This window comes from Pygoscelis adeliae, unplaced genomic scaffold (assembly GCF_000699105.1).
Source record: "Pygoscelis adeliae isolate BGI_AS28 unplaced genomic scaffold, ASM69910v1 Scaffold57, whole genome shotgun sequence".
Lineage (NCBI taxonomy): Eukaryota > Metazoa > Chordata > Aves > Sphenisciformes > Spheniscidae > Pygoscelis > Pygoscelis adeliae.
The window spans coordinates 17,742,707-17,758,920 of NW_008825615.1; the positions used below are offsets into that span (position 1 = coordinate 17,742,707).

Sequence of the window (16,214 nt, forward strand, 5' to 3'; positions counted from 1 at the left end):
GCTAAGCCCAAGACGGCCTCCGACCACCACATCTCCCACCAGTCCTTCTCTGTTTGTAAACAGCAGGTTGAGCGAGGCACCTCCCCTGGTAGGCTCCCTTACCAGCTGTGTCAGGAAGTTGTCTTCCACACACTCCAGGAACCTCCTAGACTGCTTCCTCTCTGCCATGTTGTATTTCCAGCAGATGTCTGCGAAGTTGAAGTCCCCCACGAGAACAAGGGCTAGCGATCGAGAGACCTCTGCCAGCTGCTTGTAGAATGCTTCATCTGCCTCTTCATCCTGGTTGGGTAGTCTATAACAGACTCCCAGCAGGATATCTGCCTCATTGGCCTTCCCCCTCATCCTTACCCATAAACACTCAACCGTATCATCATCACAATTAAAAAAAAAAAAAAAAATCAAACTCAAGAACATCCAAGTCATGCTGCTAACTTTCCTGAACATCAGCTGAAGAGCTGCCTACTAGGTAAGGTACGGAAACTGAAACTCAACTTCAGGAAAAACAAAGCAAACTAAAATGCATTGAATCTTTCCTTTGATATCCCAATGGCTAAAAAATGTGGTGTGGCATGTCGTGCTGCAAACTAATTTCATGATCGTTAATAAGGAAATTTTCTCACCTTTTTGTATGTACTAGATCTTTATTTGTAGTTGTACTCTTTTAGCCCCTTTATTTGAGAATTTTGAAAGAACATATACATTCTAAACTGTAATAAGTAAAGTGCATTAAACAGATTTTATAAAACCCAGGGTGAAGCACAGGGACACTAGATGAATTATCATGTTCTAAATAATTTTTCAAGCAAAAATAGGAATTGACCTTGGCATTCCTCATCATTTATCCTACACTGTAATCATCAAACACTAACTCCCTAAGATGAAAAACAAACAAGTCACAAAGCATTTTGATGAGGGCATGCTGGGCAACCTGTGCTTAAAGCTATGCTTATTTGTTCTTATTTTGTATATATATTTATTATTTAGAGTTTATTTAATAATACTTATTTAGTTGTAGTGTTGTGGTTATGGTGACTGAACTATACTTCCTAAGGACTGGGAAGTTGTCTTAATCTTTATGGTTTGCTGTGGCTTTTATAGCCTCCCTTTTGTACCTGCAATGTCCTGATCAGAAAAGATACTTATTTTTTATTGAACTGGAAGGGGAGAAGGCTGACAACAATTATATTCAATTTTTAGGTGTCGTTTGAATCAGTTTTATTTTTGTGTTTTCATGTAATGTAAGAAGAGCTGATCAGGCTGCAGCTGCTCAAACTCAGCAAAAATGAATGAAGCAGCCTCTTTATTTGAAATAACTGCTGTGGCCAAGATAATGTTGGTTGAACGTGGCTTTCCTAAAATTGAAAAACATGGAGCAAAAGGCACATGAAAGGGAGGAGTTCAGCTGGAGAAAACATAGCCTTCATATGAAGGAAGAAGATGCCATTTCATGTTTTAGAAAGCTTTTAGTCAGAGATTGGTTTGACACATAAATTATTTTTTTTTCTCTTGCATCTATATTTTATTATATAGTTAGCCCTCAAATCATTATTTGTGCTTCTAGGGTTTTATTGGATTTTATTGTGGTGAAGATATTGGTCTAGTGCCAGTACATATTTTTTCATCATCTTGTATTTACCATAAGTGTATATTTTTTTACACTAAAATGATACTACAATAAGCACACTATCTTTTAACAGAACTGAGTTCTAATAAAGTATGTATTGTAAATTCATAGCACTTACACATATGTGTATTCCACAGTGAAACTGTGATGATCTTATATGTGACAGGGCATCTTTTAGCTGTGTTCACTATGTAATATGGTGGTGTTTAAAATTACTCTAGCTGCACAATGTCAAGGAATGTATAGATTTGCTGCCACTCACTAGTTGGAAAAGAGTTTAAATAAATATTTGATATAAAAGGACAAGGAGCAGAAACATAACCTCATTCAAAGTAGTTCTTCCAAAAAGAAATGAATTAAAAATAAAAATCCACTATTTTTTCAGTGTTTATGGCAAAACACTCATTGTTTTGTATTTCAGTTTGTTTGTACCAAGATTTTTTCTTGTGTCCTCTAGTGAAAACCTAAAACTGGATGGATAGTTTAAATAGAGATCTGTTAATTATTTCACTGGCAACAATGTGTCACATTATTTCCTAATCTTTCCTTGTATATTCACATTCACAGCTGAGTTAAAATATGGAAAGGATTACTTAAACTGGTAGTACTTTAAAACTTTAATAGTTTCTTTATTCATCTCTGAAGGTTCTTCTGGGCAAAGCCCTCTACTGGTTGCTTTAAGTGGAAATCATACTGGACAACTGAACTTTACAAGCAAAATGAACCTGCTATATCTTCGCTGGTCAACTGATCATGCAACCAGCAAGAAAGGATTCAAGATCCGTTACTCAGGTAACTATTAATGATTTCCATTAAATTACACTTTGTGCTTACATACAGTTTGTGGCTCCGAGACTGGTGTCACTGGCAAAATTTTGGGGTTTTTGATCATGGGTTGGTCTACACAACGCCAAGGCTGCTGGCGACAGAGGGGGTACACCTGTCTCAAAGGTGGAAAAGGATCTTTGTGCAGGAGTTAGGAGGGCTCATTGAAAGCGCTTTAAACTAGATTTGAAGGGGGAAAGGGATAAAATCAGGCTAGCTAGAGATAAGCCTGGGGGTGGCATGCCAATGTTTGAGAGATGGTGTGCGAGAGAGGTCCTTCAGTCTGTTCCACGATGTGCTGAGTACACTGGAACGCATTTGAAATGTCTTTATACTAATGTGTGCAGCATAAGGAATAAGCAAGAGGAACTAGAAGCTTTGGCCCAGTCCCAGAGCTACGGCATCATTGGCATAAGTGAAACCTGGTAGGATGAGTCCTGTGACTGGAGTGCCATGATAGAAGGTTATAGGCTCTTCAGAAGGGATAGGCAGGGCAGATGAGGTGAGGGGGTGCTGCTGTATATAACAGAGGGGTTGAACTGTATGGCGCTTACAGTTGGTGAAGACACGGTTGACAGCCTCTGGATAAGAATGAAGGAGAAAGCAAATAAAGTGGATGTTGTTGTGGGAGTCTACTATCGACCACCCAGCCAGGACAACACCACCGATGAATTACTCTATAAGAAATTAAGGGATATCTCTAGATCAACTGCCCTTGTCCTTAAGGGTGATTTTAACTTACCATACATCAGCTAGGAATGTCATACAGCAGACACAAACAGGTCCAGGAAATTTCTGAAGCATGTTGAAGAAGCATGTTAAAGAAAAATTATTGGTGCAGGTACTAAGGGAGCTGACTAGGAAAGGTGCTCTCCTAGATTTGTTGTTTGTAAACAGAGAGGGACTCATGGGTGAAGTGGTGATTGGTGGCTGTCTTGGTCACAGTGACCATGAAGTAGTTGAGTTTCAAATTGTTGACGATAGGAGAAAAACTGCCAGCAAAACTTCAACCCTGGATATGGGGAGAGCAGACTTTGGGCTGCTGAACGAGCTAGTTAGTAAGGTCACCTGTGAGTCTGCTTTTGAAGGTATTGAGGTCTGTGAATGCTGGTCACTTTTTAAGAGCCATCTCTTAGAAGTGCAGAAGCAGGCAATTCCAAAGAGTCAGAAGTTAAGCAAGTAGGGCAGAAGGCCAGCTTGGCTGAACAGGGTCTTCTTCCAGAACTTAGGAGGAAAAGGAAAGTGTATGGGCATTGGAAACAAGGACAGGTGACGCAGGAGGACTAGAAAGATGTTGTTCGCCACTGTAGGGAGAAAATTTGTGCAGCCAAAACTCAATTAGAGTTCAAGCTGCCCAGCACTGTGAAGGACAACAAAAAGGGCTTTTTAAAATATGTTAACAGCAAAAGGAGAATCAGGGATAACATTGGTCCATTGCTTGATGAAGTCAATCACCTCACAAACAGGGACGTAGACAAAGCGGAGACATTTAATGCCTTCTTCACCTCTATCTTCAACACCAGTGATGGGCTCTGGGACCTCCAGAGCCCTGTGTTGGAAGACCATGACTGGGGAGACCCAGCCAACCTTGAACGTGTTTGAGACTTGCTGCTCCAGCTGGATGTGCATAAATCTGTGGGAGCTGATGGGATTCATCCCAGGGTACTGAAAGAGCTGGTCGATATCATCGCAGGACCTCTCTCCATTATTTTTCAATGGCCTTGGGAGTCTGGAGAGGTCCCAGTCGACTGGAAGCTGGCAAATATTGTCCCAATTTTCAAGAACGGAAAGAAGGAAGACCCTGGTAATTACAGGCCTGTCAGTCTCACTTCAGTGCCTGATAAAATTATGGAGAAGTTTATTCTGGGAGTTATTGAAAAACACTTGAGAGACAATGCAGTCATTGGTCATAGCCAGCATGGGTTCATGAGGAGAAAGTCCTGCTTAACCAACTTAATTCCCTTTTATGACAAGGTCAACCATCTAGTTGACCAAGGGAAGCCCGTAGATGTGGTGGTTTTGGTTTTTAGCAAAGCTTTTGCTACTGTTTCTCGCAGTACCCTTTTGGATAAACTGTCCAGCACACAGCTAGACAAGTCCATAATATATTGGGTGAGCAATTGGCTGACAGGTCGGGCTCAAAGAGTTGTAGTAAATGCGGTTACATCAGGCTGGCAGCCAGTCACCAGTGGGGTTCCACAGGGCTCAATTTTAGGGCCAGTGCTTTTTAATGTTTTTATAAATGATCTGGATGCAGGAATCGAATGTACATTAAGTAAGTTTACCGATGATACTAAACTAGGAGGAGCTGTGGACTCCCTCGAGGGTAGACAAGCATTACGGAGAGATCTGGATAGGCTAGAGAGCTGGGCAATCACCAACCACATGAGATTTAACAAAAGCAAATGCAGGATTCTCTACGTGGGATGGGGTAATCCTGGTTATACGTGCAAACTGGGGCATGAGAGGCTGGAGACCAGCCCCACGGAAAGAGATCTGGGTGTTTGCATTGATGGCAAGTTGAACATGAGCCAACAGTGCACCCAGGCAGCCAAAAGGGCCAACCGTGTCCTGGGATGCATCAAGCACAGCGTAGCTAGCCGGTCGAGGGAGGTGATTGTCCCACTCTACACTGCACTGGTGCAGCCCCCCCTTGAGTACTGTGTGCAGTTTTGGGCGGCTCAATATAAGAAGGACATCAAACTATTAGAGTGTGTCCAGAAGAGAGTGACCAAGATGGTGAAAGGTCTCGAGGGCAAGAAGTATGAGGAGCAGCTGAGGTCACTTGGTTTGTTCACCTTGGAGAAGAGAAGGCTGAGGGGTGACCTCATCGCAGTCTACAACTTCCTCAAGGTGGGCAGTGGAAGGGGAGGTGCTGATCTCCTCTCTCTGGTGACTCGCATCAGGACATGAGGAAATGGAATGAAGCTGTGTCAGGGAAAGTTCAGATCGGACATTAGGAAAAAGGTTCTTCACTGAGAGGGTGATCAATCACTGGAACAGGCTCCCCAGGGAAGCAGTCATGGCACCAAGCCTGTCAGAGTTCACAGAGCATCACATGGTTTAGTTTTAGGTAGTCCTGTGAGGAGCAGGGAGTTCAACTTGATGATCCTTATGGGTCCCTTCCAACTTGAGATATTCTATGATGCTATATACTATTTAGCATCAGATTAGGACTTGTAATATAATGTCTGTTTCTCTGAAGAAAATAATTTATTATAATGTACTTTTTGAGGATGTGTAATCATTCTATTGCAAGTTCAAGGTAAGCACAGGACTTGGACTCTCTGTTTTTTCCCAGTTTGCCAAAGATCTCGAGATTAATACTTCTCCAATGAATACTTCTGTCTGCAACTTGCTATCTTGTCTTACCAGACTTGGAGAAAGGCTTTTGAAATGTAGTGGGAGGGATAGCCATTATATTTACACAGAAGTACTCAAGAGTGAGAATTCTTGATCCTGGAATGGTATGTGGTACTCAAACTGCAATTCAGTACACAATTATTAGGTTTACAGTTTCCTTGTGTTGCAGTTCACGACTCATTACTATGCTTTTCTTTATGTACAAATAACTGGAAAACCCGGGGGAAAAAATCCCTCACTTCTTCAACACGCTGCATGTGAATCTAGTGTTGTGGTGACATGAAAATATGTAAATAGTCTATCTAAATAGTATTAAAAATTATGCCCCTTATTGAGAAAAAAATCAGTTATCAGTATTGCAATACTGGATTATATTTTATGTGTAGACATATTGACCCTTACTCTGTCTGCAGCCTATTTAAGATGTTTTCACACCTACCTCTGCAGACACATTGCTCCTAAAAGAATTGGCTTAAGGATCATTTACATGATGTAAATAGTGAGAGAGAGGGGGGTGGGTGGTGATAATTACTGTCTGTTGTTAACGTTTGCTTTTTCTGTGTTTGGAATTTATAAGCAATATAAAGGTTGTGTGTGTTAATTTTGGTGGCTAATAATTGTCAATATAAATGAAGTAGAGAAAGGAATATTAAGAATGTTGTAGAAGAACATTTTATCAAGCACCAGGTATCTCCCATTTAGTCATGCTAAATGCCATTTAGGTAGATGATTTTCCCAGAGCTCACTCCTTTGCTGTACCATCCATGTGCTGGCTGTCTGACCTCTGGAAAGTTTCTCTTGTTACTGAAACAGAAGATCAGAGCTCAGAGCATAATAATGCTCATTGTTTTGGGGACTTAAGAACTATGAGCAGAACTATCAGCAGTCAGGAAAAAAAACAGTTAGTAAAAGCATTATCTCCACCTTGCAAGCAGCCTTTGGAGTATTACTACAGACAAATTAAAACTGAGGGACAGGGGAAAGGGAAGTTGTTTTCAAGCATACTGGAGATTCATTCAGTTTTTCATAGGGAAAAGGCAATTACAAGACCTAATAGAAGGATTGAGAGTGTGGAAGAAGGAACAAAGAGAATTTGTCACGTGATAACCCTCAGATGTGTGGCAGTGAAGTGAGTGGGCCTTCTGCCATGAATTTAAAGTGAGGAAGTAATATCAGAGTTGCAAGAATAGAGTTAATGTAAAGGATTTATTTTGTAAGTATCAAATTATTAAGGAGACTGATTTTTGAGGAATGAGAAATTATTTTACACCTTTGCGTGTATGCAAAACATGTTTTGCAGTAGTGAAGAAGTGGTCTGTCTAATTGCTAGGCTCAATTCATCAGTTATTATGGCACTAGCCACAGCTAATAATAAAATTGGGGGACTGGAGAGATATGCAATCCTTATGGCTATGTTTTAGGAACAAAAAACTGTTTTGCTTTTTTCCTCTTCACTAACAGTTAGTGCCTACATTTTTCTCTAAACTTCTGTACATTTTATATGAGATTCAATGGAATTAATCAGCATGAAAGACGAGTAACAGTGAGCGGCAGCATAAACAATTGGATTTGAATCTTAATGAGGGAAAGCAACATCATGAAAGTAGGAAAAATACAAGATCCCAAAAAGGCTATTGATACTGTGGCAGCTGTGACTGAGCCAGCAGGCTTCCTCATAATGAAGACCTTATTGAAATGAATTACAGCCCTCCCACAACCCTCCCCTTCTCCAGCTATGCCTGTGCACAAAATTTTGCAAATTGTAGTTTTGTCACAACTAGATTTCATTTGTAGATACAATTTTTATTTGCTTTTAAAAAGTGCTAGAAGCTTTCAGAGGAATGCTTAATATTGCCTTTAGCATATGAGCTTACTTGTGTAAGCTACTTGTCTAATATTACTTGTATGTTTTCCATCTTGTGGTTTAAGGCTTTTTGCTAAATCTGAGTAGAAAAGAGCTATAGCATTACAGCAGAGAGGTATTCTTTTAAGGACTTTGAATATTATAGAGGTGCTAGCATAATTTTAATTTAAGTAATAAATTCCTGACTGCACTAGCACCTAGATATTAAATCATCTCTTCCATAATCTAGTGAGTATCTGTATAGTATAGTGAAACTAGGAGGGGGAACATCAGTTAAAATTTCCTGCAGCTCTAGGGAAGTGATCTCTTTTTCCTTTGAAAGGTATGTAGTATGGTAAAATCACTAAAATGGATGCCAGAAATATAAGGAAAAGGTATTGCATGCTGAAATACTTTTTTTTTTTTTAATGCTTGCTTGTTGTTTTGTAGTGCTTGAACTTTACTTCCTGGTGCAGCTGGGTTCCACCAAAACTATGCAGTTTATTACAAATGGGGAAGATCTGTGAGTGCAGAAAATGGAACTTGCTGAGCCCAGGCTAGGAAACTCACTCTGTAAGAGATGAAACCTTGAAATTGCTTTGAAAGATACCTGCAGAACCTGCTTCTTGGTTTTGTTTCCCAATAATTTATAGTCCTGCATGCACATTCCTACAAAGCAAGCTAGCATAAGCATAACAAAGAAGACGTGGATGGTTTTTTTTTTAAGTAGTGGTGGAAGGAATGAAAGTGCACTACAGTACTTGTCACACCCGCTGGAGGCACTGTGATTTGGGAAGCAGAGGGTTACTTAGCTTGTTACTTTGCAAGTTCACATTGCCTCTATAACATTTACAGGCTGTTGTTTAACTTCTGGTTAGTCATTCAAGAGTAAATAAGGCACGTGTTTACTTGGCTAATTTGTAATTGGCTGCCAGTAGAACTGTAGAGATATATATACATTTAAAACCCCACCATAGATCTCTATTTTACCTTTATTCTGCTGTTGTAACCTCATCTGTTATTGCAAGAAACTTAACTCTTCACCATTCATTTAATCTTATTTTTAAGCTTTGTACCTGTGAAACAGCTATTCCTATTTCCTCTCTATTTCAAGTTAAAAGAAAGGTTATTGATTGGTTTGGTTTTGTCTTTACATTTTCCAGTAGCTGTTTAGAAGTGACAAGGCAATTATATGAAGAAGTTAATCAGACTCTTTATAATTGTTTCTTCTGTGGTTCTTAAAATTTTAGGTGATGATTTGCTGTAGTAAATACAGCAGGAAAGTCACACAATGGAGGTTTATACAGTACTTTGAATCAAGAGCAATATAAACAGGATTAGTTATAAATGTTGAACCATCAGTAAGAACATCTGTACTATAAGTAGCAGGTTATTTAGTCAGATATTTAATTTTTGAAGAGACAGATATTTACAATTGCATCACTAAAGAGGGAATAGGCCTTGCAGATTTACCTTGTTGTTTTCATACTGTTTACATGTTAAATTTAAAGATAAACTGCAAAAGAAAAAGAATGGCAGCTTGACCTTTTTTTGTTGCTTGGTTAAGTATTGTTCTCCTTTTTGATTCTGTACAATTTAAAATTAAAAATAAGATAAGGAATGGATGGTCCATTAATTAAGGAACAGTTTTAGTAATCAGAAGAGGTATGTTCAGTTTTCTTGTGTGATCTTACCCAACCACTTAAGCTAGTGTCTGATTTCTTATCTATAAAGTGAGAATGTCTAAAGTGAGAATGATAGTAAATCTCTGCCTCACTGGATATTTCAAGAACCGTAGCACAAAGGTCATAAGATCCCCTGGTAATATGGTGATGATGACAAGTAAGTATCCAAAAAGGAAAGTTAGAAGGAAGCAGTGGACTAAGCTGTGACTTTTTATCTGTCAACAAAAAATCTAGCATATAAACTAAACACAGGCAACATGGGATTTGAAGGAAGGCTTTTTGTTTATTTATAATTTCAAACATAGGACAGTGTTCCAGTGAATAGTTCTAAGTATCTTTTCCATGTAAGTTTTTGGACTTCTGATCAAAGATACTGCTGGGAAATTAAGTCCTTTGCTAAGATAAATTCTTAGAGAAAATGTCACATTATTCATTGTAAGACTCAGATTTACAAAATCATCTGGGGGGTTTGGACATCCAGTTTCAATGAATTTTAATTTGGAATTGGAAATTATTTAATTGAGCTTCCCTTAGACAGAGTGCTTCAAACAGCTTTGAAAAATCTCAGCATAAATGTTTAAATGTTCTAGCTCTTAAGAGAATATGCTTTGTGAAAGGAAGAATATGGTTCTGCAAATGCAAAATCAGTGTTTATCTGTGCCGCTGTCCACACATCAGTTGACTAGTGATGTGTGATTTAGCCAGGCAGTTATTACCCTGTTAGTCTTCAGTTGCAAGTGACAAATGGACGTTGTGATTATAAGTGAGCTGAAGATGTTCAGTATGTTGCCTTGCAAAAAACACTGATGTTTAAGAGGCCTTGAAAGAATGTGGATGCTATGTCACTTGGAAAAGTAAATTAAATCTGTAAGTGTAAAGCTACTTCAAGTCACTGGAACAGCTTCATAGAAGTTTATCACATTTCATGGTAAAACATTGTCATTCCTAGACGAGAGCACTCCTATGTCATTGCACCTATAACAGCTAAGCCTCATGAAGTTCCAGGACAGATCCTCTCTCAAAAAATGGCTGGGAGAAAAACAGCATTTTATCCCAGTGGTTCTTGATACAAGGCTGCAATATTTTATGAGCACTCTGTAGAAATTCCTGCTTAAGCCCAGAATTTTCACTCAGCTGACAGTGGCTGTAGTTTTCAGTTTGACATTCTTCAGGCATTTGCTTACCCTCCAGATCTTCAGGCATTCTTTATTTATTGCCTTGTGTGTGATTCTTCAGTTAATATGTCACTTCCTGATCCTAGAAGATGTTGTATATGCTTCATCCTGGACTCTGAAGGGAGTTAAGTTTAAAGAACAAATTAAAAATTACTAAACTGTAGATTAAGAAATGAATTGTATGGAGTCTTATCAATATTCCTTCACTGTCTCAACAAGTGTTAGAGTCTTCAACAAGGTTTTTCAGAGCTGTAAAATAAAAATTCATCTTCGAATTTTAAATAATTTGCTTCAAATGCTTTCTTTCTTTTCATTCTATGTGTAGCTTAGACATCATAAATTGTTTGAGTATCAGCCTTTTCTATTCATATTTTGCTGCCTTTGCAGCACAAAATACTATGAGTTTCAGTAGGGCTTTTACATGGATAAGGACTACAGGTGCTGCTTTCCTGCAGTGTTGTTGCTGGCTTCTGACATACTAACTGCCTAATGGCGCTACTATAAAATGTTGTCATTAATAAACATTTCTGTAAGAGTAGGAGGTGGATCTGATGTTCAATAACTATTTTAAACATAAGTTATCCAAACATATGAGATTCATATGACAAAATGAAGTACTCAAAAATTGGAATGAGCTTGTCTAGCCAAGAATTTACTGTTAGTATAACTGAAATGTTAGCAGTTTAATAAAATAATTACTAGTCCAGATAAAATGGTTATAGGAAAAAAAGAAGAAAAAAGAAGAATAAATGAAAGCTACTATACAGAAAAACAGTACGGTTAGAAATGTTATACACACACTTCCCATTATCTAACCTTTTCCCTGGTGCTACAGTCATGCTTCCATTGCTCCCTTGGAGCCCAAGATCAATGGCTTCAGTTTGGTGTTTGTGTGCTGGGGGAGGTACTGCAGGTCACCAGCTGCTGGAGTCCTTCAACAGGCAGAGTGTGATATTGATGATTTCTTCCTCACTCTAAGATCCACTTAGGGTCATTTTTGTTTGCTAACACATTTTTACACCCTGCTGTTGGTCAAGTTCAAGTTACACATGATTCTACTATATATAGTCCATTTTACGTGTAGTTACTATTTCTTTGCTCTTTTACTTAAGCCTGAAAAATCATTTTTGCCAAACTCTGACTTACAATTTTTTTAACTGACCACCAGTGAGTTGTGCATAGCTTTAGATGGTGCACAGGTTGTCACGCTCTTGTTGTACCATGCCTGTACTCTCCACACTGCATCCTGTGTCTCCACCTCTCAAGGCCTCTGCTGTTATGCCAGGCCTGTGTTTGTCTACACGTCACCATGCTAGAGTCCTAAATATCTTATTCTACACAGAATAATTACGTATTACAATTACCTATACAAGCTATTATTGTACCATAAAAAGATAATAGAAAAATACAAAAAGATAATTCAAAAGTAAAACAAATTAGGCATATCTACCTGACCAGAAGAAAAAAATCTGTTAAAGCTAAACAAAGTAAAAACAAAGTTGCAGGAATGTCAAAAAAGGTTGAGACAACACAAACTTGACTAACCTTGGTCTTGAGGACTTGCAAACTCACTACAAAGTCTGTGACCCGTTACTAGCAAAGGCAATACTGTATTACTGGGCTACAGGGTTACACATCATATGGCAAATATTTTCTGTTTAGAGTTACAGTACTGAGGAGATCAATTTTGAGTTTTGTCTGAATGGCATATTATGTTTAGGACTCACCTGTTATTCTTAAGGTCTCCTAGGATATTTAAAATTAAACAGTGCTTAAGAGGTTACTGAAGATGACTTCAGTGGTCTTAACCACTGGTCTTTTGGTCTTAACCAGCTTGTGTTGCAATAACAATATCATTTTTTCTTCAATAGGTTGAAAAGAAAATTAAAGCCACATTTATTGTGCTTCTTTAAATGTCAAATCCCCTTTTAAATTTAAAGAGTATTTCAGTAATTTAATTCATTTAGTTAGGCGTGTAACTGAATGACACTGTGCTTATAAGGGATACAGAACATGACCCCAAACAATTATTTTACTGGACAATCCTAACCTATTGATTTTTACTGTGTTTTTTGTTTTTTTCCTTTTTGATTTAGTTTTTTCAAATAATCTTCCAAGTGAAAGAATGTAAAAAAATGACATTTCAAGTAGAAATAATGATGCTTAATTGGGAACTATAATTCTTTAATAGAATGTCAACAGATGCCAACATTTTTCAGCATCTGTAATGTATGACCTAGTTTTACTGCTTTTGTTGGGTGGTATTTCTTAGAAATATTGACTTTGATACACTGCATCTAAAGCTACACATTTAAAGGAAGTGTCTCAGTTAGGAGTCTAATCAACTCTATGATCTCTCCACAGGCAGTGAACAGAAACATCCATAATGTAATTGATATCATAGATGGATCTTAGGGTGACAAAATATACATACATACTTAAAAAAAAAAAAAAAAAGAGAGCTAGATATTGAAAGCTGAAAGAAGGAAATCAGGCATGTGTGAAAGAAACAACTAATATGAAAAGTATTTATAGATGTAAACCAAATTCTGTAATTATGCACTTGTGAAATACAACCACAACTTCTACTGGATAACTGTCTATAGAAAATTATATGAACATCATAGTATGCCTAAGACGCATTTCAACATGATGTAGAGACTTAGTATTATAGCAGCAGTTACAGTCTCAGAGTCCTTAGTACTGATGTTTAGTTACCAGTGGAGTTCAAGCCTGTCTTCCCTGTGAAGAATGTTTATAGGCTTATTTCAGTGGTGTTCAGCCAGGTTTATTTCCTGCAAGTCATGGCCCTACCATGCTTCTTCTGAAAATATATTAATCTCTGTAAGCTTGACATGGTGCACTGCTGCAAACACGCAGTAACTTGTATGTCAATATGGAGTCAAGGTAATTTTTTCACATTACTTTTATCCAGTGATAAATGATTGCATACAACAAATGGATTTGTGTTAGGCTCCACATATGTGTCAAACTATCCTGTACTTTTGCTTGACCTGGATCCAGTCTGGCTAATCATATTCCATCCTTATGCACAAGTATTGCAACCTTGTTTTAGAAAAACATGGTCTTTGTTACTCACTTTTTGACACAATTATGAATTTCGTACTTTTTTCGATTTCCTCAGCATGTGTCTAAATATTTCATCTATATGTCACAAGTTCTTGAGGACCATACTGGTCAGGAAAACCTGTCTGGGAACTGTATTCGTAGTAGTAGAGATTAAGGTTTAGCAAGGTTTACTTTCATTTCAAAACTTAGGTTTAAACAAGTGCATTCTATCTTACTTCAGATGTACTGTAAATTCAATATTTAAGAAGCTACACTCACTGAAGTTACACTCTTTTGCTAAAAAATTAATACAATTGTCATGTAGTATCTTTGAGGGTACACATACATAAAAAATTACATTAATTTTAATCTGAAAAAATGCAGCTGACAAATCCATCTATTGTACTTTGGCATGTAAATTTTTAACATATTTAGCAAAATGTTTAATTTTTTACTTAGATGTCTAAGTGCACTGGATTTTTTTTAATAAAACCATTCATAATTAATTTTGTATATTGTGTAGCTCAAAGAACAGTTTTATATTTATAAATTTATCAAATTTGAAGTAGACTGTTTACAAGAGTGAGCTTCCTGAACAAACTATATGTTTCCTGATTGCAACTTCCTCATGTACAATAGCATAAACTGGTTTGTGATTATAAACTATGATTTTGAATTTCATTATATTTCTGCATAATAAGTCTGAAATATCACTGTTTTTAATAATGTCCCTTTTTTTTTAATTTAGCTCCCTATTGCAGCTTAAACCCTATCTTGAGGAATGGTGGAATTGTAAATAAAACAGGTGGTCCCGCTGGAAGTAAAGTTCGCTATTACTGCAAACCTGGGTATAGAATGATTGGTCACAATAATGCGACATGTAGGCATCACCAAAATGGCATGTATCAGTGGGATTCTCCTGTGCCAATCTGCCAAGGTAAGATATTGTTGTATTCATTCTATAATTTCACTGCAAAGAATATTTTACAAAACAAAGACTCAGCATTGTCAATACTGCTGTATGCCAAGAGACACATTGACATCATGCGTTTATCCACATGCATATTGATTTGTGTACTTAATGTGTGCAGAGCCGAAGTATTAAGAAGTAGATTAATGCGGTCAAATATAGACCAAATGAAAAATATGTTTTCAGTCCTTTTCAATTTAGTAAAATATGTATCTCTAAACAGCTTATAGTATTGTTGTATTACAGACCATTTTATAAATTTTATAAATGGTATTTAGTAGTTTTGAGGCATTAATATTTGATTATTTTAGAAAATCACTTTATAAGCAGTGCTTTAAAAACATAATTTGTAACTAACCTCTGCATTTTTGTGTATCCTGGAGTTAGCCAGGGTCTGCTTTAGCTTGTTCCAGACATCTATTAAGAGTAGTTACTATTTGTCAAATGTTTATAATTTTTCCTGTTTGAAAAGCCACACACAAACTACAGATAAGAGGAGTAACATAAAGTAGTACAAAGCAGTTAAACACAGTTGGTTTTAGTTAAAAATGCTTTTTCACACATTATTGAGTAAACAGTTAGTGGAGTCTAAGGAGCTGTATATCACATAAGATCAGGAATGTGGGGGAGAGGAGAAAGACTGCAAATTCTATCCATATCGTATACATCCTACTCTAACATGTTTTCATGTTTGCTTTAGTCTGCATTGTTTATAGGAAGAAATGGTGGTAACATCCATATTTAAGACTTGTTGGAACTTCTTTGATTAAAACCTATGTTTAGTTGTTCCTAACATTGCAAGACAGTAACAGCAGCGCTTCATGTTTTCTTCAAGACGAGTATTTTGCTTAAGGTTCCACCAAGGATGATTCAGATATTTCTAAAAATAGCACAAGATGGAAGTTCTATTTTGCACCTTAAAAAAAAAAGAAAAAAGCCAACTGGGATTTGGCATGATGCTTACTCTTCTGCTGAGGGTGTGTTATTTGCAAAAAAAGTAAAAAGCTGCAGAAATTTGGCTACAGTTGAAGAATTTGAAGGAGTACAGCTCACATCTTTTATACAGGGTGATTAGGTAGCTAAATATTTCTTCAGGATGAGCATCAGGTAGTGTTTTCCTCAATCCCTACAGTGGCAGGGAAGGATACCGAAAGGAACAGGAGAACACACCTGATCAACACGTGGCTCAGGGGCTGGTGCCGTCGGAGGAATTTTGGCTTTTTTGATCATGGGGAGGTTTACATGGCACCGGGCCTGCTGGCGACAGATGGAGTCCAGCTATCTTACAGGGGGAAAAGGGTCATTGCTCATGAATTGGCAGGGCTCATTGAGAAGGCTTTAAACTAGGTTTGAAGGGGAAGGGGATAAAACCAGGCTTACTAGAGATGAGCCGAGGGGTGGCATACCAACGCTGGGGGCGAAATCGATAGCCCAGCTCAAGTGCATCTACACCAATGCACGCAGCATGGGCGCCAAGCAGGAGGAGCTGGAAGCCATTGTGCAGCGGGAGAGATAGGACTTAGTCACCATCACAGAAACATGGTGGGGTGACTCTCACAATTGGAGTGCTGCAATGGATGGCTATAGACTCTTCAGAAGGGACAGGAGAGGAAGGAGAGGCGGTGGGGTGGCTCTGTATGTTAGGGAGTGTTTCGATTGT

The 16,214-nt window shown here is 37.9% G+C and overlaps 1 protein-coding gene across 1 annotated transcript in view; it reads left to right on the plus strand.

Annotated features, from left to right (window-relative positions):
- CSMD1 (CUB and Sushi multiple domains 1) overlaps positions 1–16,214 on the plus strand; it is a 1,045,142-nt gene that overhangs the window by 931,948 nt on the left and 96,980 nt on the right. Inside the window, exons 48-49 of the mRNA XM_009333261.1 lie at positions 2,270–2,416; positions 14,333–14,521. Coding sequence (XP_009331536.1) covers positions 2,270–2,416; positions 14,333–14,521 — 336 coding nt within the window. The remainder of the gene's footprint in view (positions 1–2,269; positions 2,417–14,332; positions 14,522–16,214) is intronic.